Source organism: Heterodontus francisci, chromosome 7 (genome assembly GCF_036365525.1).
Source record: "Heterodontus francisci isolate sHetFra1 chromosome 7, sHetFra1.hap1, whole genome shotgun sequence".
NCBI classification, from domain to species: Eukaryota; Metazoa; Chordata; class Chondrichthyes; order Heterodontiformes; family Heterodontidae; genus Heterodontus; species Heterodontus francisci.
Genome location: NC_090377.1, coordinates 13360979 through 13388892, shown reverse-complemented (window position 1 = coordinate 13388892; position 27914 = coordinate 13360979). Strand labels below are relative to the sequence as shown.

At 47.6% G+C, this 27914-nt stretch overlaps 1 protein-coding gene across 4 annotated transcripts in view; it reads right to left on the bottom strand.

Annotated features, from left to right (window-relative positions):
- Nucleotides 1-27914, bottom strand: part of cfap65 (cilia and flagella associated protein 65) — a 473759-nt gene that overhangs the window by 228814 nt on the left and 217031 nt on the right. For 3 of the 4 annotated variants that reach the window (XM_068034809.1, XM_068034810.1, XM_068034811.1), the window contains exons 36-37: nt 27291-27503; nt 6590-6728 (exon numbers count right to left, since the gene is read on the bottom strand). In XM_068034809.1, coding sequence (XP_067890910.1) covers nt 6590-6728; nt 27291-27503 — 352 coding nt within the window. Of the gene's footprint in view, nt 1-6589; nt 6729-20507; nt 20581-27290; nt 27504-27914 lie in introns of those variants that run through there. The other variant, XM_068034812.1, reaches the window with a different exon arrangement.

The following is a 27914-nucleotide window of genomic DNA, read 5'->3' as shown; positions in this document are numbered from 1 at the left end:
CTAACTATTTTCCCTTCTGTGGCCCACTAGGGCCTGTTTTGCTCTTGGCCGGGTTGAGGTCAGCTCACTCTGCAGTGCCCTGGAAATAAATCTGGAAATTTCCTATTCTGCATAGTGGGAGGATAAGGGAAAGGTTTTGCACACAGTGACTGTACTCGGGAACGAATAAGTTGAAGGAGTCAATTTGAATGCCAATTTGGTTCAGTGGTAGCACGGAGTCAGATGATCAAGGATTCAGGCCTCCCTCTTGGACTTGAGCACATAATTTATGCTGAATCTCCAGTACTAAGTGTGTAATGTATTACTGAAGGTGCCCTCTCTTGAACGAGACATTAAATCGAGGCCTCGTCTACCTCTACCTCTAGACTTGGCTATTCCAATACTCTCCTGACTGAGACGCCCTCCTTGCAGCCTCCCTAAACTTGAGCTCATCCAAGTCCCATTCATCCATCACCCCTATGCTCACTGACCTACATTGCTTCCCAATCTGGCAACACATCGATTTTAAAATGATCCTCATTTTAAAATTCTTCCATGGCCTCGCCTCTTCCCAATCTTTGTCACCTCCTCCAGCCCTACAACCCTTCAGGATTTCTCCACTCCTCCAATTTTGGACCAGTGTACATCCCCAACTTTAACTGCTGCACCACTGGGGGCCTTGCCTTCAGCCGCCTGGGCCCCAAGCTCTGGAATTCCTTCCCTAAACCTCTCTGCCTCTTCAGCTCTTTCTCCTCCTTTAAGACGCTCCTTAATACTTAAGTCCTGTGAAAAGGTGCCCCGAGCACCCAAAACATCCACGAACGGCCCCCCCGGCCGCAACTTCAAAGCGCCCGCGGGAGATGGCTCGGAGAGCATCTGCAGCGCACTGTCGGCAATGCTGCATGCCTTTATTTAAACCACTGCAAAAAAAAAAACCCTTAGCAAATGTAATCACCTCTAAGTCTGCCAAATGATGCTTCACCTCCCGAAGGACGTGGATGAGCTTTCCGGACGTCGATGGTGGGCACTGAGGAAATGGCTTATTACCTGCACCAGATTCCACCCCCCCTCCCCCCCCCCCTTTACCCCCCTTCCACCCCCCCCCCACCCCCGTCCCCTTCCCTGCTCCACCCTCTCAGCTCACCCCCTCACAACCCCGTCCCAGCCCGCCCCCCCCTCGCACCATCTTCACCCCGCACCCCCTTCCCCTGCACCCCCCCCACCCCCTCCCTCTACCCCTCCCCCTTGCATCCCCTCCTCCCACCGGCACCATCCTACACCTGTGTAGGGGCCCCAACAACCCCACTGCCTTGTGGGCGTCTCGGGAGAGACCAAGGCTAAGGGAGTAAACCCTAACAGAAAATCCGGAGCGGAACCCCGTAGGCGGTCATGTGTCACCTTTGGCATGTTTCCGGCAGTTCCTGCAGCCATACTGGTGCCAAACGTCGTGTCCTGCACTCCTTTGGACCCCACAAGAAAGGCCGAGAGGGGGGTTTTGACGACTGGGCAACTCTCAACCTCCATAAATTTGCCCAGGCATGCGCCATGGAGAGGTCACTCCATAGTTGCCTCACAGCGACTAAAACAACACGGAAGGCAGCAGTTACGGGTTATAAGTCCAGATAAATTGGCGTAGAAACTGGGCGCCACGGGTTGCCTTTGTCGGTGGGAGAGGTCATTGCACCTCACTGGACAGCTACCGCCCGCCTCAAACCGGGCAGCCCCCGGTCAATAAGGTTCTGTCCTGCCACAGTCTGCCTGCTTCAATGGGTGCTTGGAGCTCAGGGTCATTGCCCGAAAGGTGGACTGATACACCGCACCAAACAACATGAAAAAAGGAAAGAAGGTACCAGCCCTTCGCTTTGCAAGCTGGAACGTCAGAACTATGTGTCCTGGCCTGTCGGAAGACCTTACACAAATCAACGATTCTCGGAAGACCGCCATCATTAACAACGAGCTCAGTAGACTCAATGTAGACATTGCAGCACTTCAGGAGACTCGCCTCCCCGCGAGTGGCTCTCTAGCAGAGCAAGACTACACCTTTTTCTGGCAGGGCAGGGATCCTGAAGAACCAAGACAGCATGGAGTGGGCTTCGCCATCAGAAACTCCTTGCTCAGCATGATAGAGCCTCCCTCAAATGGCTCGGAACGCATACTGTCCATCCGACTGCTCACCACCTCTGGTCCAGTACACCTACTCAGCATCTATGCTCCAACACTCTGCTCCGCACCTGAAGCTAAAGACCAGTTCTATGAACAACTCCATAACATCATTAGCAGCATCCCCAACACCGAACACCTATTCCTGCTGGGGGACTTTAATGCCAGGGTTGGGGCCGACCATGACTCATGGCCCTCCTGCCTTGGGCGCTATGGCGTTGGAAGGATGAATGAGAACGGGCAGAGACTGCTTGAGTTGTGTACCTATCATAACCTCTGCATCACCAACTCGTTCTTTCACACTAAACCCTGTCACCAGGTTTCATGGAGGCACCCAAGATCACATCGTTGGCACCAGCTAGACCTCATTGTCACAAGGCGAGCCACCTTAAACAGTGTTCAAATCACACGCAGCTTCCACAGTGCGGACTGCGACACCGACCACTCCCTGGTGTGCAGCAAGGTTAGACTCAGACCAAAGAAGTTGCATCACTCCACGCAGAAGGGCCACCCGCGCATCAACACGAGCAGAATTTCTCACCCACAGCTGTTACAAAAATTTCTAAATTCACTTGTAACAGCCCTTCAAAACACTCCCACAGGGGATGCTGAGACCAAGTGGGCCCACATCAGAGACGCCATCTATGAGTCAGCTTTGACCACCTACGGCAAAAGTACGAAGAGAAATGCAGACTGGTTTCAATCTCATAATGAAGAGCTGGAACCTGTCATAGCCGCTAAGCGCATTGCACTTTTGAACTACAAGAAAGCCCCCAGCGATTTAACATCCGCAGCACTTAAAGCAGCCAGAAGTACTGCACAAAGAACAGCTAGGCGTTGCGCAAACGACTACTGGCAACACCTATGCAGTCATATTCAGCTGGCCTCAGACACCGGAAACATCAGAGGAATGTATGATGGTATGAAGAGAGCTCTTGGGCCAACCATCAAGAAGATCGCCCCCCTCAAATCTAAATCGGGGGACATAATCACTGACCAACGCAAACAGATGGACCGCTGGGTTGAGCACTACCTAGAACTGTACTCCAGGGAGAATGCTGTCACTGAGACTGCCCTCAATGCAGCCCAGCCTCTACCAGTCATGGATGAGCTGGACATACAGCCAACCAAATCGGAACTCAGTGATGCCATTGATTCCCTAGCCAGCGGAAAAGCCGCTGGGAAGGACAGCATTACCCCTGAAATAATCAAGAGTGCCAAGCCTGCTATACTCTCAGCACTACATGAACTGCTATGCCTGTGCTGGGATGAGGGAGCAGTACCCCAGGACATGCGCGATGCCAACATCATCACCCTCTATAAAAACAAAGGTGACCGCGGTGACTGCAACAACTACCGTGGAATCTCCCTGCTCAGCATAGTGGGGAAAGTCTTTGCTCGAGTCGCTCTGAACAGGCTCCAGAAGCTGGCCGAGCGCGTCTACCCTGAGGCACAGTGTGGCTTTCGTGCAGAGAGATCGACTATTGACATGCTGTTCTCCCTTCGTCAGATACAGGAGAAATGCCGTGAACAACAGATGCCCCTCTACATTGCTTTCATTGATCTCACCAAAGCCTTTGACCTCGTCAGCAGACGTGGTCTCTTCAGACTACTAGAAAAGATCGGATGTCCACCAAAGCTACTAAGTATCATCACCTCATTCCATGACAATATGAAAGGCACAATTCAACATGGTGGCTCCTCATCAGAGCCCTTTCCTATCCTGAGTGGTGTGAAACAGGGCTGTGTTCTCGCACCCACACTTTTTGGGATTTTCTTCTCCCTGCTGCTTTCACATGCGTTCAAATCCTCTGAAGAAGGAATTTTCCTCCACACAAGATCAGGGGGCAGGTTGTTCAACCTTGCCCGTCTAAGAGCGAAGTCCAAAGTACGGAAAGTCCTCATCAGAGAACTTCTCTTTGCTGACGATGCTGCTTTAACATCTCACACTGAAGAATGCCTGCAGAGTCTCATCGACAGGTTTGCGTCTGCCTGCAATGAATTTGGCCTAACCATCAGCCTCAAGAAAACGAACATCATGGGGCAGGATGTCAGAAATGCTCCATCCATCAATATTGGCGACCACGCTCTGGAAGTGGTTCAAGAGTTCACCTACCTAGGCTCAACTATCACCAGTAACCTGTCTCTAGATGCAGAAATCAACAAGCGCATGGGTAAGGCTTCCACTGCTATGTCCAGACTGGCCAAGAGAGTGTGGGAAAATGGCGCACTGACACGGAACACAAAAGTCCGAGTGTATCAGGCCTGTGTCCTCAGTACCTTGCTCTACGGCAGCGAGGCCTGGACAACGTATGCCAGCCAAGAGCGACGTCTCAATTCATTCCATCTTCGCTGCCTTCGGAGAATACTTGGCATCAGGTGGCAGGACTATATCTCCAACACAGAAGTCCTTGAAGCGGCCAACACCCCCAGCTTATACACACTACTGAGTCAGCGGCACTTGAGATGGCTTGGCCATGTGAGCCGCATGGAAGATGGCAGGATCCCCAAAGACACATTGTACAGCGAGCTCGCCACTGGTATCAGACCCACCGGCCGTCCATGTCTCCGTTATAAAGACGTCTGCAAACGCGACATGAAATCGTGTGACATTGATCACAAGTCGTGGGAGTCAGTTGCCAGCATTCGCCAGAGCTGGCGGGCAGCCATAAAGACAGGGCTAAATTGTGGCGAGTCGAAGAGACTTAGTAGTTGGCAGGAAAAAAGACAGAGGCGCAAGGGGAGAGCCAACTGTGCAACAGCCCCAACAAACAAATTTCTCTGCAGCACCTGTGGAAGAGCCTGTCACTCCAGAATTGGCCTTTATAGCCACTCCAGGCGCTGCTTCACAAACCACTGACCACCTCCAGGCGCGTATCCATTGTCTCTCGAGATAAGGAGGCCCAAAGAAGAAGAAGAATACTTAAGTCTTTAACCAAATTTTTGGTCAACTGTCCTATTATCTCCTTATATGACGTTGCCAAATTTTGTTTGATAATCACTTCTGTGAATCTCCTTGGAACATTTAACTCCCTTAAAGGTCCTATATAAACGTAAGTTCTTGTTGCTTGGGGGCGGGGGTGTGGTGGTAAAGATCTCAGGGCACAATTCGAAGAAGAGGAGAGTATTCACTATGTCCCATCTAATATTTAATGCCCACCCAACACTAACAAGAGGTGATTGCTTGCTGTGCTTAGATTAGCTAGGGTTAGTAAGGTTAGTTGGCTGCTGTGTTCACCCACTCTAGGCATCTCAATGATTTGAAAGGTGCTATACTAACACAAGTTTGGTCTTTCTAATGGGGCCTGATGTCCTCTTTTCCTTTCATGCCTGGCATGTGTATTTGCTGCGATTCAGTTGTGAGAACGTGCATCTCTCAGTAAGGAGGTAATTGGCTGAAGTCCCACATCGGGACCACAGTACAAAATCTCGGCTGACAATTCATTGTAGTATGGAGTGATTGCTCTGCATCGTCGGAGGGGCCTTACTGGATGGGAGCTTAAACCACATCCCAGTCTGCCCTCTCAGGTGGACGCAAAAGATCCCATGGCACTATTTTGAAGTACAGCAAGAGACTTCTCCCTGGTGTCCTGAACCCGTATTTATCCCTCAACCAAGATCACCAGAAAGCAGATTATCTGGTTTTTATCACACTGTTCTTTATGGGAGCTTATGGTGTGCAAATAGGTTGCCACATTTCCTAAAAGAGTGACTATTGTCATAAGAGCTTTGCTTTTTTTAAAAAAACTAACAGGTCTGTGTGCCTTTAAGACTGAGAGAGAAAAGGACTTTCTGAGAACATTGAATGTTGAATTGGGTGGAGCACAGACTGCAAGACAATTTGTATCCAAGCAACTCAGCAAAGGAAGTTTTATGATTGTCTTGTGACTTTATTGTTGTTGAAGGTTTTAGTCAGTTCTGCAGTGTGAAACAGACCAGGGAGCTGGGAAAGCAGCTTAGCAGGTTTCTATTAAAGGAATCAAAGGGTATGGGGCGAAAGCGGGTTACTGAGTTGGATGATCAGCCATGATCATAATGAATGACAGAGTAGGCTCGAAGGGCCGAATGGCCTACACCTGCTCCTATTTTCTATGTTTCTAAGCAGTGAACTGTAGCTGTGATTTGCTGACAGACTAGAGGAAAAGACCTACTCTTTCTGAAAATAAGCTTTACGTTTCAAGGGAAAAAGTGCTACATTTAAGGTGTGGTTTTGGCTAATTTCCAGTAGGTGGGAAAATTTGCTAATATGCTGTGACCTGTGGAGCAGTGGGACTGAATTAACAGTGTATTACTCCCGCTTTGGTCGTAACAGTACTCTTCAAAAGTACGTCATTGACTGTAAAGTGCTTTGGGATGGCCTGAGTTTTTTTTTCTGTCTCTCCAATTCTACCTTTATTTATTCAGTGTGGGAAATGCAGACCTTTTGTATGGATTAACACAAAGCCCTCACCTCTACTAAGCATAGCACCGTTTTCCTTGTAGTCGAGGATCTCAGCATCTTTCCTCTCCAATAGCAACATCAGGTCCCGAGTCTGTCTGTGCAAAGCCTGCATCATATTCAGCAACGGGCAGATCATGTGACGGGATACCTACAGATGATACAGGGAGACGATAAGGATTGGTTATGTCACCTAGCTTTACGCTTCCTTCATGTTACATAACACTTAGCAACCAAACATGGTGTAACGATACCCAGATACAACTGTTGTAAATCCTGTGTATTCCTCATTAATGCAGATGGAACCATGGAAACTTCGAGCACACGGAGAAAAGCCACTCAGTCCATTGGACCAGGTCTGGCTCCCTGAGAAGAGTGTCCAGTTAGTCCCATTTCACCACATTTTCCCCAAAAAACCTGAATAAGTCTTCCTTAGTCAGATATTTACCTACTTCCCTTTTAAAAGCAATCATGGATTCTGTTTCAAGTAGGGCACCCCATGTCTTTTTTTTTTAGTTCATTTTGCGATGTAGGCAAGGCCAGCATTTATCGTCCATCCCCAGTTGCCTCTTGACAAGGTGGTGATGAGCCGCCTACTTAAACCACTGCAGTCCCGTGTGGTGTAGGTACACCCACAGTGTGGTTAGGCAGCAGGTTCCAGGATTTTAACCCATGACGATGAAAGAATTGCCTTTGTTCTAACAACCCTCTGCATAAAAAGAGATTCTTTCTGCTCTTTTGGTGGTGATGTGTTTTTTATTGGTTCGTGGAATGTGAGCATCGGTGCCAACGCCAGCACTTGTTGCCCATTCCTAATTGCCCTTGTGAAGGTGGTGGTGAGCTGCCTTCTTGAACCGCTACAGTTCTTGGGGTGTAGGTACACCCACAGTGCTGATAGGGAGGGGGTTCCAGGTTTTTGACCCACCAATGAAGGAACGATGATATAGTTCCAAGGCATATGGCTTGAAGGAGAATTTGAGGTGGTAGTGTTGCCATGCGTCTTGAGTGGTACAGCTTTTCAGTTTTGGAAAGTGCTGTTAAAGAAGCCTTGGCAAATTGCTGCAGTGCACCTTGTGGATGGTACACAATGCTGCCATTGTGCGCTGGTGGCGAGGGAGTGAATATTTAAGATGGTGGATAGGGTGCCGATTAAGAGGGCTGCTTTCTCCTGGTTGGTATCGAGCTTCTTGAGTGTTGGAGCCACACTCATCCAGGCAAGTGGGGAGTATTCCATCACACTCCTGACTTGTGCCTTGTAGATATTGCACAGGCTTTGGGAAGTCAGTAGATGAGTTATTTGCCACAGAATTCCCAGTCTCTGACTTGCTCTTGCAGCCACAGCATTTATATAGCTGGTTCAGTTAAGTTTCTGATCAATGGTAACGCCCAGAATGTGATGGTTAATACTGTTGAATGTCATGGGAAGATGGTTCGATTCTCTCTTGCAGATGGTCATTGCCTGGCACCTGTGTGGCACAAATGTTACTTGCCATTTATCAGCCGAAGCCTTAATGTTGTCCAGGTCTTGCTGCACATGGACATGGACTGCTTCAGTATCTGAGGAGTTGCGAATGGTGCTGAACATTGTGCAATCATCAGCGATCATCCCCACTTCTGACCTTATGATGCAAGCAAGGTCACTGATGAAGCAGCTGAAGATGGTTGGACCTAAGACACTCCCTTGAGGAACTCCTGCAGTGATGTCCTAGGACTGAGATGATTGGCCTCCAACAACCAGACCCATCTTCCTTTGTGCTGGGTATGACTCCAACCAGCGGAAAGTTTTCCCTCTGATTCCCATTGACTTCAGTTTTGCTAGGGCTCCTTGATGCTACACTCAGTCAACTGCTGCCTTGATGTCAAGGGCAGTCACTCTCACCTCACCTCTGAAGTTCTTTTGTCCATGTTTTGGACCAAGACTGCAAATGAGGTCTGGAGCTAAGTGGTCCTGGCAGAACACGAACTGCTATAAATTAGGGAATTTGAAAAGGCATGTCTTTGTCATGGAGCTCGATGAATACAATTATTGGGACACACCAATGTCTCCTCTACCCCTTTTGTCGGCTGCGGCTCAGTGGGTAGCACTCTCATCTCTGAGCCAGAAGGTGGTGGGTTCAAGTTCCACTCCAGGACTTGAGCACATAAATTGAGGATGACATTCCAGCGCAATACTGAGGAAGGACTGCATTGTTGGAGGTGCGGACTTTTGGATGAGACATTACACCAAGGCCCCGTCTGCCCTCTCAGGTGGGCGTAAGAGATCACAAAGCACTATTTCAAAGAAGAGCAGGGGAGTTCTCCCTGCTGGCCTGGCCAATATTTATCGCTCAATCAACATCTGATCATTAACACAGTGCTGTTTGTGGGAGCTTGCTGTTTGCACACTGGCTGCTGTGTTTCCTAAGTTAGAACAGTGACTACACTTCAAAGGTATTTCATTGGCTGCAAAGCCCTTGCGGACATCCAGTGCTCCTGGAAGGCGCTATGTAAACGCAACTCTTTTGTTTGCCTGCACTAGTGAAGTGGAAAACATAGCGGGGTCACATTTTTGCTGTGGGTGCAATCAGTGATCCAGGCACAAATTGTGGTCATTTTGAAAAGTGTTTTCTCACCCATCAAGTTTCTGCTCAAACTAATCTGCAGATCGCTGAACACAAAATCTGCTCTGAAGCAGCACAATCAAGCAGCATTTTAGAACATAATTTACAAAATATTTCTTGACATAATTAAGAGTCGTAAACCTGGTGCAGATTGACCAGACAGCTGAACATGGATCTATCATTTAAAAAAGTATTTTAGCATCAATCCACCACTTGTGATTGATGTGATTTTAAACAACTGAAAATGACTTTAAAACTATTGTCACGTGTACAAAAAGTGCGGTGATGAAAAGATTATAGAGAAAAACTGACTTTGTCTTTTTAAAAACGGACTTTGTCTTTTAAAAAAATAGACTTTTCTTTTAAAAAGTGAACTATGTGCACCAAAATGGCAGCCAAAGGAAAAGGACTTGGGCTTTGGATATTTCAACTGTCTGACAGGGACAAAGGAAAATCTTCAAAGCCAGGAGGTGTCAACTGCACCCATTTTAAAATATACCAGAATTGATTTTTTATTCTGAAACAAAGAAGGCGTGAAGCGGAAACATCATGACCAATTATTCGTATCCTGAACCCATCAAGAGACCCTTTCGAATTGAATGGGTTCTTCTGAAACAAAGAAGGTGTGATGTAGCCACGTCCTGGGCTATTGTGCGATCAACATGGGGGAAAGAGACCAAAGCGTCTCCCTTAAGGAAGGAAGACGTAACACATCGCTACCTTAAAAGGCAGCCCAGAGAGAGAGAGAGAGATACCCAGAAAGCAGCATCCAAGAAGCTTGTTCTCCAACAACCAGAAGGGACGCGCCCTGCTGTAGAATTCTACAGCTACACTTTATACAGCAGTGAATTAGAAGTGATCCACTGTCTTCAACTGAACTTTCAACCGAGAGTGAAATCTACAAACATCTCAGGCCTGCAATCAACGGGAACTTGACTTGCAAGGGAATTCAACAGGTTTACCGTGACCTCCCCCACTTATAATCGCTTACCCCTTTTTCCTCTCTATCTGTCTCTTCTTGCGTGTGCAAGCGAGTGCAAGTGGATGCGGTTGCAACAATTTCAGGTTAAAGCGTATTGATCAATAAATAATTGATTTTCTGTTTTAAACCGACAAGGAAACCTGTCACGGTCTGTTTATTTGACAAATAAAACACCAAGGGATTAAACCCTTTTGATAAAATACACTTGCTATGGTCAGGTGGGAGTTGAACAGTGGGAACTACCCAAACCCCTCACCACATGACCGTAACACCATACAGAACCATTTGCTAGTTACACTGGTGTACAATCGTCAGTTACTTAGGGAATTAAAAAGAACGATATTCCAAACCTTGTAAAATGTGCCTTTGGTGACCTTGCACCTAAAAAAAAAAGTTCAATTTTCAGAGCCTCCTGGAAGGCTCGTAAACAGGCGCAGTGAAAATTCACCATGGTGACTATTCTATCTGGGAGTGTCCCAGCATGATTTCCTTTTAAACTGGCACGAAAGATTGCAGATACTCAAGTTGTGCCAAATGTCACTGAGGCTAAAGTTCTGTGATCATTTGCGCTGGTTTGGCCGACTTCAGGCCAACTACGCTAAGTGCACTCGAGCAAATGAGCAGAAACTCCAGATCGCTGCCTAATGTGGAAATGAGCCAGACAGATTAGAGATACAGCACTGAAACAGGCCCTTCGGCCCACCGAGTCTGTGCCGAACATCAACCACCCATTTTATACTAATCCTACACTAATCCCATATTCCCAACAAACATCCCCACCTGTCCCTATATTTCCCTACCACATACCTATACTAGTGACAATTTATAATGGCCAATTTACCTATCAACCTGCAAGTCTTTTGGCTTGTGGGAGGAAACCGGAGCACCCGGAGAAAACCCACGCAGACACAGGGAGAACTTGCAAACTCCACACAGGCAGTTCCCGGAATCGAACCCGGGTCCCTGGAGCTGTGAGGCTGCGGTGCTAACCACTGCGCCACTGTGCTGCCCTTTTTCTTTTTTCTTTTCTTTTGGGCCTCCTTATCTCGAGAGACAATGGATACGCGCCTGGAGGTGGTTTGTGAAGCAGCGCCTGGAGTGGCTATAAAGGCCAATTCTAGAGTGACAGGCTCTTCCACAGGTGTTGCAGAGAAATTTGTTTGTCGGGGCTGTTGCACAGTTGGCTCTCCCCTTGCGCCTCTGTCTTTTTTCCTGCCAACGACTAAATCTATTCGACTCGCCACATTTTAGCCCTGTCTTTATGGCTGCCTGCCAGCTCTGGCGAACGCTGGCAACTGACTCCCACGACTTGTGATCAATGTCACAGGATTTCATGTCGCATTTGCAGACATCTTTAAAGCGGAGACATGGACGGCCGGCGGGTCTGATACCAGTGGCGAGCTCGCTGTACAATGTGTCTTTGGGGATCCTGCCATCTTCCATGCGGCTCACATGGCCAAGTCATCTCAAGCGCCGCTGACTCAGTAGTGTGTACAAGCTGGGGATGTTGGCCGCTTCGAGGACTTCTGTGTTGGAGATACGGTCCTGCCACCTGATGCCAAGTATTCTCCGGAGGCAGCGAAGATGGAATGAATTGAGACGTCGCTCTTGGCTGGCATACGTTGTCCAGGCCTCGCTGCCATAGAGCAAGGTACTGAGGACACAGGCCTGATACACTCGGACTTTTGTGTTCCGTGTCAGTGCACCATTTTCCCACACTCTCTTGGCCAGTCTGGACATAGCAGTGGAAGCCTTACCCATGCGCTTGTTGATTTCTGCATCTAGAGACAGGTTACTGGTGATAGTTGAGCCTAGGTAGGTGAACTCTTGAACCACTTCCAGAGCGTGGTCGCCAATATTGATGGATGGAGCATTTCTGACGTCCTGCCCCAAGATGTTCGTTTTCTTGAGGCTGATGGTTAGGCCAAATTCATTGCAGGCAGCCGCAAACCTGTCGATGAGACTCTGCAGGCACTCTTCAGTGTGAGATGTTAAAGCAGCATCGTTGTAAATGTCATTTTTGGTCTGTGCTGGTTTAGCTGATTTCAAATACGGCAAATAGTCTGGTTGCTATACTTGGCCTCGGTGGTATGGAGTATGCCAGGTGTTTTTGAGAGGCGGAGTGGGCACTTGGTTTGCAACATTGCTGTTGTTGGGATGTAGTGGCTCCAGCTGGAAACTGTGCCGGTGTGGCTGTGCAAAAACAGTGATGCTCCAAAGGGTCGAATAGCCTACTGAAGATCCACTGCGCAAATTATATCCCGGCATAGGTCAAAAGGAGGACGATGGAGAGAGGACAAGGTGAAGATAAGATATTGCTCATACACGGCCAGCATTTTAGCTGCGTTTAGTCAGTGTAAGTGTTAGTGTCAGTGCACTGACATGGAACACAAAAGTCCGACTGTATCAAGCCTGTGTCCTCAGTACCTTGCTCTATAGCAGCGAGGCCTGGACAACGTATGCCAGCCAAGAGCGACGTCTGAATTCATTCCATCTTCGCTGCCTCCGGAGAATACTTGGCATCAGGTGGCAGGACCGTATCTCCAACGCAGAAGTTCCCGAGGCGGCCAACATCCCCAGCCTATACACCCTACTGAGCCAGCGGCGCTTGAGATGACTTGGCCACGTGAGCCGCATGGAAAATGGCTGGATCCCCAAGGACACATTGTACAGCGAGCTCGTCACTGGTATCAGACCCACCGGCCGTCCATGTCTCCGCTTTAAAGACGTCTGCAAACGCGACATGAAGTCCTGTGATATTGATCACAAGTCGTGGGAGTCAGTTGCCAGTGATCGCCAGAGCTGGCGTCAGCCATAAAGGCGGGGCTAAAGAGTGGCGAGTCAAAGAGACTTAGCAGTTGGCAGGAAAAAAGACAGAAGCGCAAGGGGAGAGCCAACTGTGTAATAGCCCTAACAACCAATCTTATCTGCAGAACCTGTGGAAGAGTCTGTCACTCTAGAATTGGCCTTTATAGCCACTCCATGCGCTGCTTCACAAACCATTGACCACCTCCAGGCGCTTACCCATTGTCTCTCGAGACATGGAGGCCAAAGAAGAAGAAGTCAGTGTAAGGGCACGCGACAGAGTTGGAATTTTCCAAAGAATTGAGGAGAACTGGAATCGTCTTCAGACGTAAATGCTGTGGCTACAAGAGCAGGTAACAGGCTGGGAATTCTGAGGTGAGTAACTCACCTCCTTTCTCCCCAATTCCTGTCCACAAGGCACAAGTCAGGAGTGTGATGGAATACTGTCCACTTGCCTGGATGGGTGCAGCTCCAACAACACTAAAGAAGCTCGACACCATTCAGGTCAAAGCAGCCCGCTTCATTGGCATCCCATCCACCACCTTCAACATTCCCTCCCTCTACCACTGACGCACAGTGACAGCAGTGTGTACCATCTACAAGATGCACTGCAGCAACTCACCAAGGCTCCTTCGACAGCACCTTCCAAACCCATGACCTCTACCACCTAGAAGGACAAACGCAGCAGATGCATGGGAACACCACTACTTGCAAGTTCCCTTCCAAGCCACACACCATCTTAACTTGGAATTGTATCACTGTTCCTTCACTGTCGCTGGGTCAAAATCCTGGAACTCTCTTTCTAATAGCACTGTTGGTGTACCTATACCCCAAGGACTGCAGCGGTTCAAGAAGGCAGCTCACCACCACCTTCTCAAGGGCAATTAGGGATGGCAATAAATGCTGGCCTAGCCAGCGACACCTTCATGCCACGAATTGTAACACAAAATCATCCATAGGCAAACTTGTAAAGAATATATGTAATTATGAGGCAAGGTGCAGCCTTACTGCAGCCTGCCGATCAGTATGTGAATGAATAGTTATGAGGTTTCCAGCAGCAAATAACTTGAGGTTTATGAAAGAGTCTCAAAATCAAATAACATGAAGTTTCACATTTTTCAGTATTTGGTCACTTCAGTCGCAGGTTCCTCAAAAACCAACATTGGCTGCAGTCTTTGTTTTGGATGTGGTCAGTCTCCTGGCCCTCAGTGACCGCACGAGTCTGGGCGAAAAACAGCCAGTGGTTGCCACACGCCTCCCCTCATGGGCGTTGCTACAGGTTAATACATTACCACCAATCGCCCTCAATGTTGGCTAACGGTGTCGGCCGTGGCTCAGTGGGTAACTCTCTCGCCTCTGAGTCAGAAGTTTGTGGGTTCAAGTCCCATTCCAGAGACTTGAACACAAAATCTAGGCCAATACTGCCAGCGCAGTACTAAGGGAATGCTACACTGTCGAAGGTGCCGTGTTTCGCATGAGACATTAAACCAAGGCACCGTCTGGCTCTCTCAGGTGGGCACAAAGGATCCCACTGCATTATTTCCAAGAAGAGTAGAGGAGCTTGCCCCAGTGTCCAGAGTAATATTTATCCCTCAATCAACATCATTTAAAAAACAGATTATCTGGTCATTATCATATTGCTATTTGTGAGATCTCGCTATGCGCAAACTGGATGCTGCATTTCCTACGTTACACTTAAAAGAATTTCCGGGTGCCCTGAGGCTTTCTTCTTATTTTTAAAAACCAGCAGCTGGTGATGAATAGTAGCAACAGCCTTCAAGCTAAGTTGGGAACAGGAGTAGGCCTTTTAGCCAGTTCTGCCATTCAATCAGATCATGGCTGATCTGTGGCCGAACGCATTTACCTGCTGAAGTTGGAAGGGAGGTTTCATTGCATCTGGTAGAGCATGGAACTAATTGGTTGGGTGTGAAGTATCTTCAGGTGCCATTTAACACCATCATTCACCTGTTTGCTCTTTAATAAATCTCTGTGCGCGCTTGGAAGTGGGTCACACTGTCAAGGCTGTTTTGATTGCCTCTTTCTAGTTGCCCTAGGAAGGAGGTCCTTTTTCTCTTGCAATTGTTATATTACAACTGGGACAGCTCAGTAAAAAAATTTGACCTCTTGAGCATTCCCTACTTACATCGTTCCACTATTACTGGCCATGTGTTCAGCTGCCTAGGCCCTAAGCTCTGGAATTCTCTTCCTGTCTACCTCTCTTTGCTCCTTTAGATGCTCTTTAAAACTTACCTCTTCGACCAAGCTTTTTAGCCACCTGTTCTAATACATATGGGAGTATGTGACTCAGTGTCAAACATTTGCCTTGACACCCCTGGGAAGCACCTTGGGAGGTTTTACTATGTTAAAGGTGTTATATAAATGCAAGTTGTTGTTGTGGGGGTACTGGAGTGTGCTCCAATGAATGTAAAGTGGTGGCAGGTTCCACTGCCAGGACCAGATGAGTTTTAACAGCAAATCAAACAACTTTCAAGCCAGCCCTAAATTATCAGATTTATTGACTTTCACAACTTGCAATGAGTGTGCCCCAACAAAAATATCACACAAAGAATTTTCACGTGAATGTATTAACAAGTGCGCCACTACAATCAATTAGACTTCAAGAGATGGAGAACAAAGTCAATAGTCTGCCGCTGCTCGATATTTGGTCAGCAGCTGCTCTGAAGGTCGAGTCAGCGAGTTTTGAAGAGCAGGGGCAAAGAGACTGAAAGTTTCTAGTTGTTTGCCATTTTAATTCTCCATCCTATTCCCACTCTGACCTCAGCCTCCTATACTGTTCCCTTCCGGGCTCAACACCGAGTTCAACAGTTTCAAATCATAATCTCTGAATGATAGAACAGTTAAAGCACAGGAGGCCACCACGTGGCCCATTCATCCCGTGCTAGCTCTCCGCAAGAGAAACTTAGCGAGTCCCACTCCGCCTGCCCTTTCCCCGGAGCCCTGCAAATATTTTCCTTTCAGATAATTATCCAATTCCCTCATGAAAGCCACAATTGAATCTGCCTCCATCACGCTCCCAGGCAGCGCATTCCAGATACTAAACATTTGCCGCCTAAAAAAGTTTTCTTATGTCGCCTTTGCTTGTTTTGCCAATCACCTTAAATCAGTGTCCTCTGATTGTCCACCCATCCGCCAATGGAAACAGTTTCTCCCCATCTACTGTGTCCAGACCCCTCATGATTTCGAGCATCTCTATCAAGCCTCCTCTCAACCTCTAAGGAGAACAATCCCAGCTTTTCCAATCTATCCAAGTAACTGGAGTCCCTCATCCTTGGAGCCATTCTCATGAATCTTTTCTGCATCCTCTCTAAAGCCTTCATATCCTTCCTAATGTGGTACCCAGAATTGGGCACAATATTCGAGTTGAGGCTGAACCAGTGTTTTATAAAGATTCATCATAACTTCATTGGTTTTGCACTTTATGCCTCTTTTTATAAAGCGAAGGACCCCAAATGCCCTTTGAACAGCTTTCTGAATCTGCCCTGCCACCATCAACCATTTGGACACCTATACTCCAGAGTCTTTTGTTCCTGCACCCACTTTAGAATCGTACTCTTCTATTGCCTCTTCTCATTTTTCCTAAAAAAATGCATCACAACTGCTCCCTTTTTTTTTCGAATAGAAGGAGCTGGTAATGTTTCTGCTCTTCATTTAATCACTCCTGCTAATCCACCCCATCACAGGCCTTCCCCTTTTGTTCCATCCTTCCCTCCTCTCTTTCCCTGCCTCTGCACTCGCTTAAAACCTGTTACATCTCTAACTTCTTCCAGTTCTGGGGAAGGGTCACTGACCTGAAATATTGGGTGGATGGCGGGAACAGAGGTGGGGGGAGGGGGGGGTGGTGGGTAAAATGCCAGGGAGCCACACCAGGATAGCTCCCCAATGCAATCCCAACAGCGGGATCAGCAGTGGCTCGGCTACCCGCCAAATGGAGGCGGACAGTCAATTTGAATGATTTCCCAATTAAGGGTGATCTTCCTGGGCATTTTGCCAGTGGCACAGCTGTCCCGACCACACAGGGAGGCCGCCAGCTGGGGGAAGAGGGGGCCATCGGAGCTGGAGGGGGCCGCTGGCAGCAAATGAGGCCCCCACGTTTCCCCTCTAGACTCTGCCTGCTTGGCCCACGTAAAAATTCATTTCACACTCACCTTTCCAAGGGCACCTCAAAATGAAGGCGCCCTCGCGTTCTCCTTGCTGCCTCAGCAGCAGCCACCTCTCTCAGTGGCGCTGCCGAGGCTCCAGAGCTTCCAGCCCGCTGACTGGGCCGACAGCATGGAAAGCTGCCCACCGTCCTTAATTGGCTGCCTCCCAGCTCTTAATCACCTCCTCCTGGCTATGTCGTGGCGGAGGCGGGACCAGTCGCCTGAAAACCACCCCGACGACCGAACCACCACTGCTTCGGCAAAATTTCTCCCGTTAATAACGTTTCTTTCTTCACCGATGCTGGCATTGCCTCCATTGGAGGCAAATGGATCCAATGGGGTTGGTTTACATCCCCCTCTCCCCACCATCTGAGAATGGTGGAGGTAGTGGGGGGAGGGAATTGAAATGGTGAGTGAGTGATGCATCACCTTCCTGATGCTTTCGTCCCCCATCTCCACCCTCCAAAAACCTTCTTTATTTTACCTTAATTCAGACATGGGAGGGCCACCAGCCTCCAACGCAAAGAGGGTCTTCTTTACATTGAAAAATCACGCACAATAATGTCACTGTTGCGCCATCGTTTTCACCTCTGGATTCGGGAAAACCACACGGGAACAGCAGAACCACTGCAGGAATCCACAGCTGCCAAAGCCTCTTCCCGGTTCCCTGGGGTCACCAGATCGCGAACTGATTTTTATACCTGCCCACCACCCCTAACGGGGGAGGGAGTGGAGGGAGGAGGAGGAGTGGGAGAGAGAGAGAGAGAGAGTGACACAGAGACAGACAAGAGAGGGAGGGCAAGGGAGGGGGAGAAAGGAGACAGGACAGGACGAGAGGAGAAAATAGAGTCGAGATGTTTCACGTCTTAAAATGTTTTTCAGCCAATCAAGTACCTTCATGATCAGCATCCAATCCATCACCAAGACCACCGATTTCCACATTATCACCTGACACCATAACTATCTCACTCACCTCCACTCACTGCCTAAAGCCTTATATAGTGATATAGTCAAAAGACAGACTTGCATTTATATAGTGCCTTTCACAACCTCAGGACACCTCAAGCACTTTACAACAAAAGAAGTACTTATGAACTCACTGTTGTAAAGTAGGAAACGCAGAAGCCAATTTCAGCACAGCAAGGTTCCACAAACGGCAATGAGATAATGACCAGATTACCTGTAACTGGTAATGTTGTTTGAAGGGTAAACATTGGCCAGGATATCAGGGGGAAACTCCTCCGTTCATCTTAAAAATAGTGCCATAGGATCTTTTGCGTCTACCTGACAGGGCCTCGGATTAACGTCTCATCTGAAGGACAGCACTTCCAACAATGCAGCACTCCTTCTGTACAGCACAAAGGGCGTTAACCTGGACTTTGCGCTCAAGTTTCTGGAGTGGGGACTTGAACTCACAACCTTCTGACTCAGAGGCGAGAGTGTTACCCACTGAGCTATGGCTGGCACTCCAGGCTCCTTTTCTGAGGCCATCAGTGCACAGACTAGTTAAATCACTACTCTACTAAGAGGTAAAAGTGCTTTTATTCCTCATATCTGCCCGAAGCAAAATGGATGGTAGAAACCAGTCACCCTGCAACTAGCCTTGAAACAAATTGCTGATTATCCCAGTTAATGTTTATTTGTAGAAACACCACCTTGCTCTAACCCTGTTGACAGTTCACTTTTGGTTCCACACAAGACAATCTGTTAAAAAGTAGCACATTCTACAATTGCCTCTCAGTGTTTTATCCCATTTACACACGCGATTAACAGAGTGAACGTCACCATCAGAAAACACCTTACAAAAATAAACACAATCCCACAGGATTAGCTCACATTCTGTTTGCTTTTCCATGTTGGTTGCGAGATTTCCCCCACAACCCCTACCCCAATATATTTACTTAAACAGTGAGTACTGATGGCATCACTAAGCGAAACTGCACAGGTGGAGTCACTGAGTCTACCATGAAGGAGATAAATTTCAATTCATGGAATGGTTTCAGCACAGAAGGAGGCCATTCAGCCCATCAAGCTTGTGCCGGCTCTCTGCAAGAGCAACTCACCTAGTCCCACTCCCCTGTCCTTTCCCCGTAGCCCTGTAAATTTTTTCCCTTCAGGTGTTTATCCAATTCCTTTTTGAAAGCCGCAATTGAATCTACCTCCACCACACTCTCAGACAATGCATTCCAGATCCTAACCACACACTGAACCTGCCTCCACCACACTCTCAGACAGTGCATTCCAGATCCTAAACACTCACTGAATCTACCTCCACCACACTCTCAGACAGTGCATTCCAGATCCTAAACACTCACTGAACCTGCCTCCACCACACTCTCAGACAGTGCATTCCAGATCCTAAACACTCACTGAATCTACCTCCACCACACTCTCAGACAGTGCATTCCAGATCCTAAACACACACTGAACCTGCCTCCACCACACTCTCAGACAGTGCATTCCAGATCCTAAACACTCACTGAATCTACCTCCACCACACTCTCAGACAGTGCATTCCAGATCCTAAACACTCACTGAATCTACCTCCACCACACTCTCAGACAGTGCATTCCAGATCCTAACCACTCGCTGCGTAAAAACGTTTTCCCTCAAGTTGCCTTTGTTTCTTTTGCCAATCACATTAAATTAGTCCCCTCTGGTTCTCGACCCATGGGAAAAAATTCTCTCAATCTACTCTGTCTCGACCCCTCATTATTTTGAGCACCTGTCAAGTCTCTCTTCTCTAAGGTGAACAGCCCCAGCTTCTCCAATCTATCCACATAGCTTGGTAGGACTGCACTCTCAAATTAACATCAGTGGAGACTGACAGCATCAGTGATTGTGTACAGTTTAGTTCAGCTCCCTTGATCTATCAGAGCTGAGTCACCCCTCCATACTAGGCCACCCGGCTCAACAGCTTAACAGCGCCACTTCACCCTCAATGCCAGTGAGTGCCATCCATGGCTTAGTGAGTCGCACTTTCACCTCCGAATCAGGTGGTTTTTAGGGTTCAAGTTCCACTACAGAAATTTCAGCATCGAATCCTGGCTGCCAGTACTGAGGGAGTGCTGCTCTGTTGGAAGGGCCGTTCTTGAAGAGGAGATGTTCCATGAAGACCCTCTCTGCTTGTTCAGCTCGATATGAAAGATCACATGATCCTATTGGAAGAGTGTGGAGGGCTTCTAGTGCCTAGGGTCAACATTAATCATTCTTCCCTCAATGAAATGCCTTTAAAACAATCCACCTTGCAGTGCGCGCAATGCCTGCCACATCATGGGCACAGCAAAAACGACAGCATCTCAAAGAATTTCATTGTATATGAGGTGCTTTGGGATGGACAGAGAGAATGTCATGAGGTGCTCGGTGTATAGATACAAGCTCCTTGCTCCTTCTGCCACCTCAAGGCTGTTTTCCAGCGTGCTCTTCATTGCCCTCGAGTGTTGAGGTTACAGAATTCTAGAATGATAAAGGCACAAAAAGAGGCCATTCAACCCACAGTGTCCATGCTGGCTCTTTGAAAGAGCCATCCAATTAGTCCCATTCGCCCGCTCTTTCCCCACAGCCCTGCAAATCTATCCCCTTCATGTATTTATCTTAGACTGAAAGAATGGTTAAGGCGTAGAAGGAGGCCATTCAGCCTGTCGTGTATATGCCAGCTCTCTGCAAGAGCAATTCAGCTCATCCCGCTCCCCTGCCTTTTCCCCCGAGCCCTGTAAATCTTTTCTCTTCAGATAATTATCCAATTCCCACTTGAAAGCCATGATTGACCCTACCTCCACCAAATTCTCAGGCAGTGCATTCCAGATCCTAACCACTCGCTGCATAAAAAAAGTTTTTCCTCATATTGTCTTTGGTTCTTTTGCCAATCACTTTAAATCAGCGTCTTCTGGTTCTTGACCCTTCCGCTAATGGGAACAGTTTCTCTCTATCTACTCTGTCCAGACCCCTCATGATTTTGAACACTTCTATCAAATCTCCTCTCAACCTTGTCTTCTCTAAGGAGAACAACCCCAGCTTTTCCAATCTGTCCATGTAACTGAAGTCCCTCATCACTGGAACCATAAATCTTTTCTGCACCCTCTCCAATGTCTTCACATCCTTCCTAAAGTGCAGTGCCCAGAGTTAGACACAATACTCCAGATGCAGCTGAACCAGTGTTTTATAATGGTTCATCATATCTTCCTTGCTTTTGTACTCTATGCCTCTATTTATAAAGCCCAGGATCCTGTATGCCTTATTAACCAGTTTCTCAAACTACCCTGCCACCTTCAACGATTTGTACACATATACTCCCAGGTCACTCTGCTCCTACATCCCCTTTCGAATTGCATCTAGTATTTTATATTGCCTCCCCTCGTTCTTCCTACCAAAATGCATCACTTCAATTTTCACTGTATTAAATTTCGTCTGCCACATGCCCGCCCATTCCTCCAGCCTATCTATGTCCTCTTGAAGTCTATTGCTATCCTGCTGACAGTTCACAATACTTCCAAGTTGTGTGGCATCCACAAATGTTGAAATTGTGCCCTGTTAGCCCAAGTCAAGATCATTCATACAGATCAAGAAAAGCAGTGGTCCTAAATCTGCCCCCTGGGGAGCCCCACTACATACCTTCATCCAGTCTGGAAAACAGCCATTCACTACTGCTCTCCGTCCTGTTAAAGAATGAGTTGGAGGAGCTTCAATTCGAGCACTGAAGATGTAGGGAAGAAGGGGGAGCACGTTGGATGAGGTACTTGCGGCTTAGAAATAGATTGAATGAACGAACTACAGCAAGTACAGTGCCTTTAATGTGACAAAGAATTTGCATTTATATAGCACCTTTCACAATCTCACATCCCAATGCACTTTACAGCCATGAAGTACAGTCTCTGTTGTGATGTTGCAAATGCGACGGCCCACAAACAGCAATGTGATAATGACCAGATGATCTGTTTGTAACTGAAGATGGTTGAGGGATTAATATTGGCCTTGGACGCCGGGGAGAAATTCCTTGCTCTCCTTCTAAATAGCACCACAGAATCTTTTACATCCACCTGAAAGAGCAGACCCAGCCTCGGCTTTAACATCTCTTCTGAAAGATTTCACCTATGACAGTGCAACACCCCTTCAGTACTGACACTGACATTGTCAAAAAAGACTTGCTAAATGTACTTTAAAGAGGTGATTGTTGGGGGGGGGGGGGGGGGTGATTGTGGAATCAAACACGGAAAGGGAAGACATTTTCAGTCCAGAATTGTTTGCAGCAGAAAAGGAGGAGGAGGAGACTGAGACTCAGAACTTTCCAGTCCGACACTGTTTAAACAGCCGAGAGGAGAGCAACAAATGCTTTCTTTTTTTAAAAAAAAAGTACTTAAATGATACTGGCGCCTGGTTTTAATTAAATCATGACACTGGGTTTGTGAAAAATGACAGAAATTTACATTTCTGAGTGAGGAAAAATAGAAAATCACAGCCACATAATTAAAAAGAGCGCCTGACGGGGAAAAGCAGCCACTTATCTCCCAGAGGATGGAGACACCAAATGCGCTGGAGACAGACAAATTTCCAAAGCAGCCTCAAGCAATGGCTGAAACCAAGGCAGCTGCTCCCAAATCCTGCTCCACCACAGGTTCAAACCTCTCCCTCCTCAGCCGCCCACCCGCTCTGGCTGGTTCAGACGAGTCCTCTGCAGAAGCGTGGGCTCCGTTCCATGGCTTCTTGGCCGTGGCAATATCCCTAGGTCGAAGAGTCGGCCCAGCGATCTGTAAATCTGTCTATCACCCCACCCAACCCCACCCAAACAACAGCCCACCCCACCATCCAAGTCCCTTGTGCTCCTCCAGTGGAACTTTAAACTCAATCCACCACCAGCCTTGGCTCAGTGGGTAGCACTCTGGCCTCCAAGCCAGAAGGTCAGGGCTCAAGTCCCACCCCAGAACCTAGGGCTGAAGCTCCCTGTGCAATACTGAGGGAATACTGCATTGTTGGAGGTGTCAGCTTTCAGATGTGACATTAAACCGAGGCCCCGTATGCCCTGCTAAGTGTGCATAAAAGATCCCACAGCACAATTTTGAAGAACAGCAGGGAGTTTTCCCCAGTGTCCCGGCCAATATTTACCCTTCAACCAATGATCAGGTCATTATCAGACTGCTGTTTGGGAGAGCTTACTGTGTGCAAACTAGCTGCGTCACAACAGTGACTACATTTCAAAAGCACTTTGGTCCATCATGCCTGTGTTTGCTCTGTGAAAGGGCTATTCAATTAGTCCCATTTCCCATGCTCTCACCTCATGGCCCTGCAATTTTTTCCTCTTTAAGTACATATTCAATTCCCTTTTGAAAGTTGCTATTAAATCTGCTTCCACCGCCCTTTCAGGCAGCGCATTCCCGATCACAACAACTCACTGTGTAAAAAAAAATTCTCATCTTCCCTTTTTTTGGTCAATTAACCTCAAATCTACAATAATGCAGGAAAAGCAGCAGCCAATTTATGCACAGCAAGGTCCCACAAGCACCAATGAGATAATTACCAGATATACCTATTTTTTAAGTGTTGTTTGAGGGATAGACATTAGCTCGGGGAGTGAGAAGAACCACCCTTTTCCTCTTCGAAATAGCACCATGGTGTCTTTACCTCTTCCCAAGAGGTCAGACAGAGCCTCGGTTTAAGGTCTCATCTAAAAGACTGCTCCTCCAACAGTGCTACACTCCCTCAGTATGGCAGGCGGCACCTAAGCACCAGGCACTTGCCAGGTGTGGTACTGTGCGGCATTCACTCAACTTATTGAACTAGCAGTATAAAGGGGGAGACATATTTTGTACTTAAACCTATTAGCTAACAGAGGGAAATAATCCCTTAAGAGCAAGGGGAAAATGAAACACGCCTTACCAACACAGGATAACGTCCAAGTGCGCGCACACTGTGGGTATTCGAACAAAGGCTTTAATCGATTCAAAGATTTTACAGAAACTTAGTAAGAGGAGGAGGCCATTCAGCCCCTCAAGCCTGTTTCTCCATTCAATCAGAACATGGCCTGTCTGAACCTCAACTCCATTTACCTGCCTTTGCACCGTAACCCTTGATACACTTACCTAACAAAAATATTTCAATCTCAATCTGGAAAGTTTCAATTGTTGCACCCAATAACAGCATTTGTGGGGCGGGGGGGGAGAGTTCCAGATTTCCACAAACGTTTGAGTGGAAAAAATGCTGCCTAGTTTCACACGCAAACAGCCTAGCTCCAATTTTAACGTCCGCTTGCTCTGGACTGCCCCAGCAGAGGAAATAGTTTCTCCCTCTAGAATATCGAGTCCTTTAATCATCTTAAACACTGTGATTAGATCACACCTCAATTTTCTATATTCAAGGGAATACAACTGCAGTCTTTGCACTCACTGCATTTTGCTGGAGAAATCAGGGGACTTAGCTGCAGTTTGGGCCATGAGTTCTATTTGCTGTAGCTCATGGAGATCCCTTAAATAGACTCTGTTTGCTGTCGAGTGTGGCTTAAATAGACTGCTTACTGAGTACATAGACATTGTTTGCTGCAAAAATGACTGCTGTGAGTCCTGCCACAAGCCCCCGACACTTCTAGCACCAATAGTAAAACAGGGATTGGGGATCAGGAATTTGACCGAACACTCCAGTTTAAAACCCTGTGCCACTGAATATGTAGAGTTCATAACACAGAAACAGGCAATTTCGCCCAACATGTTTATGCCGGTGCATGTGCCCATAGGACGGTTCATCCCTCCCTTCCTGCATCCAAAAAACAACAGAATGAAATACAAAAGTATTAGATCGATAAATAAAATTCAGGTATAGATGGTTTGCTGTCTGTTTTGGGATTTCAGGGTATCCAGTTCACCTCAGTCTCAAAACACTGTCAATGTCTAAAGTGGTGTTGTCCTACCCCCTAGTGGCAAATGACAGCACAGCAGCTTATGTTCACACCTTTTGTTTGGATAGAAGAACAGGAGACATGCAGAGACCTGCATTGACGTGGAACACCTCTCTTAGAACTCCACAAATACGCCATGCACAGGAACAGTAGAGTAGTGGTTACGTTTACTGGACTAGTAATCCCAGAGGCTTGGATTTATGACCCAGAGGCATAAGTTCAAATCCCACCACAGCAACTGAGGAAATTCGATTCAGTTAATTATATAAATTTGAAATAAAAATCGCCTATCAGTAATGGCGACCATGAAACTACCAGATTGTCGTAAAAACCCGACCGATTTACTAATCGCTGTCAGAGAAGGAAACTTGTCGCCCTTACCCAGTCTGGCTATACGTGACCCCAGTGCCACAGCAATGTGATTGACTTTTAACTGCCACTCAATTAGGAACGGGTAATAAATGTTGGTCCTGCCATTGGCACTCACACCCCGTTAACAAAAAGGTAGCAGATAGCCAACTATTATCATTTCACTTTAAAACAGTTCTGTATCCAAAGCTGTAAAACACATTTTTATAACATGCACCATCTTTAGAATAGCCACACTGCCCGATCTTACAAACAGTAGTAGGATGAATGTTTCTTTTATTTTTTTATTGAGAGATACAGCACTGAAACAGGCCCTTCAGCCCACCGAGTCTGTGCTGACCAATAACCACCCATTTATACTAATCCTACATTAATCCCATATTCCTTACCACATCCCCACCATTCTCCTACCACTTACCTACACTAGGGGCAATTTACAATGGCCAATTTACCTATCAACCTGCAAGTCTTTTGGAGGTGGGAGGAAACCGGAGCACCCGGCGAAAACCCACGCAGACACAGGGAGAACTTGCAAACTCCGCACAGGCAGTACCCAGAACTGAACCCAGGTCGCTGGAGCTGTGAGGCTGCGGTGCTAACCACTGTGCCGCCCTGATGTTTCTGATGGTGTTAGCTGAGGGAGGAGTGAATGCTGGCCAGGGGAACCTTAATGGCAACCAAAACACATTTCTTACGTTCAATAGCGGCCTCAAAACAGGTTTAAACCAGCCGTTACAGAATCTTTTGGAGGAAAATAAAATCGCTTCAAGCATGGAGAAAAAAGTTCTGCAAAAAGTTGTCGATTTAACGTTTTCAATCTTTTGACTTTACCTCTTCATTTCCTGTTTAATAATTCTACAACCAAAGGTAAATAACCTGTTTTTGATGTCTCAATTAAAGACATACACTACCGTTAAAGTGAGTGATAGGGCAATGAACCCCTCAAACCTCCACATCACCTGCACCAGGACTGGCTGCCCAAGTAACAATGCTGAATTAAAAAGTCCTGGACACTGGTTTCTTGAGTGATGACCGGCCAAGGCTATCAGGGGAGGGACAATCAAAATTACAGCATGGACTTGATGGGCCAAATGGCTTCGTGCTGTGCCGTAATAACCCTATGACTCTAGAGTTAGGCCATCAGGGGTGACGTCAGGAAACACCTCTTCCCCAAAAGGCTGTGGATACGGGGGGTCAATTTGAGCTTTTAAAGTCTGAGTTGACTTTTGTTGGGTAAGGGTATCAAGAGACTTGGAGCAAAGGCAGGTAAACGAACACAAGGCAGAGATCAGCCACGATCGGACAGAATGGCAGGAACAGAACAGTTGTGCAGGGCTGAATGGTCACCACCTGTCCCTAATGCTCTATTGTACAAATCCAAGTCTCTGAGGTAAGACAGGGAAGTGTCCTAATCTGCAGCATTACCCAGTCCTCTGCCCATCAGCCTGGTTAGATCTCCCGTCCCCCACCCCCACATGCAGTACCAGCAGCCAAGACAAATCAGCCTGCTTGATCAGCACCCCATTCACTCCCTCCACCACCGACACACTGTGGCAGCAGTGTGTACCATCTACAAGATGCACCGCAGCAACTCCTTTGACAGCACCTTCCTGTGACCATTACCACCTAGAAGAACAAGGGCAGCAGATGCGTGGGAACACCACCTGCAAGTTCCCCTCCAAGCCACACACCGTCCTGACTTGGAACTATAATCGCCGTTCCTTCAATGTCACTAGGTCAAAATCCTGGAACTCCCTCCCTAACAGCACGGTGGGTGTACCCGCACCACATGGACTGCAGTAGTTCAAGGTGGTGGCTCACCACCATTGTTCTCAAGGGCAATTAGGGATGGGCAATAAATGCTGGCCTTGCCAGCGATGCCCACATCCCATGAAGAATGAAAGAAAGTACTCACCATGCTTAGGGGAGCCTCAATGCAGCGGAATGTCCAGTAGAAAGGGACACCAGATAACTCGCTCCTCAGGCTGACGTTGAGCAGATTCCGAACTCGCTCGCATGTGAAGCCGGGCAGGGGATCCCCGCCTCTACCTTGCAGCAGGGGGACCACCGCCTCGTGGAGGTGCCGGCAGAATGCAGACTCCGGCGCCTTCAGCCGCTTGTTCAGCTCCTGGGAAGAGAGAATCACGTTGAGGCCAATCTGCTAGGGTGAGAAGCAGCGAAAAGGAGCGGCAGCAACAGAATAACATTTACATAGTGCCTTCTACCAACTCAGGACGTTACAAAGCACTTCACAGCCAATGAAATGCAGTTTCTATTGTAATGCAGTAGAATCAGCAGCCAGTTTGTGCACAACACAGGGCGGCACAGTGGTTAGCACCGCAGCCTCACAGCTCCAGGGACCTGGGTTCGATTCCGGGTACTGCCTGTGTGGAGTTTGCAAGTTCTCCCTGTGTCTGCGTGGGTTTTCTCCGGGTGCTCCGGTTTCCTCCCACAAGCCAAAAGACTTGCAGGTTGATAGGTAAATCGGCCATTATAAATTGTCACTAGTATAGGTAGGTAGTAGGGAAATATAGGGACA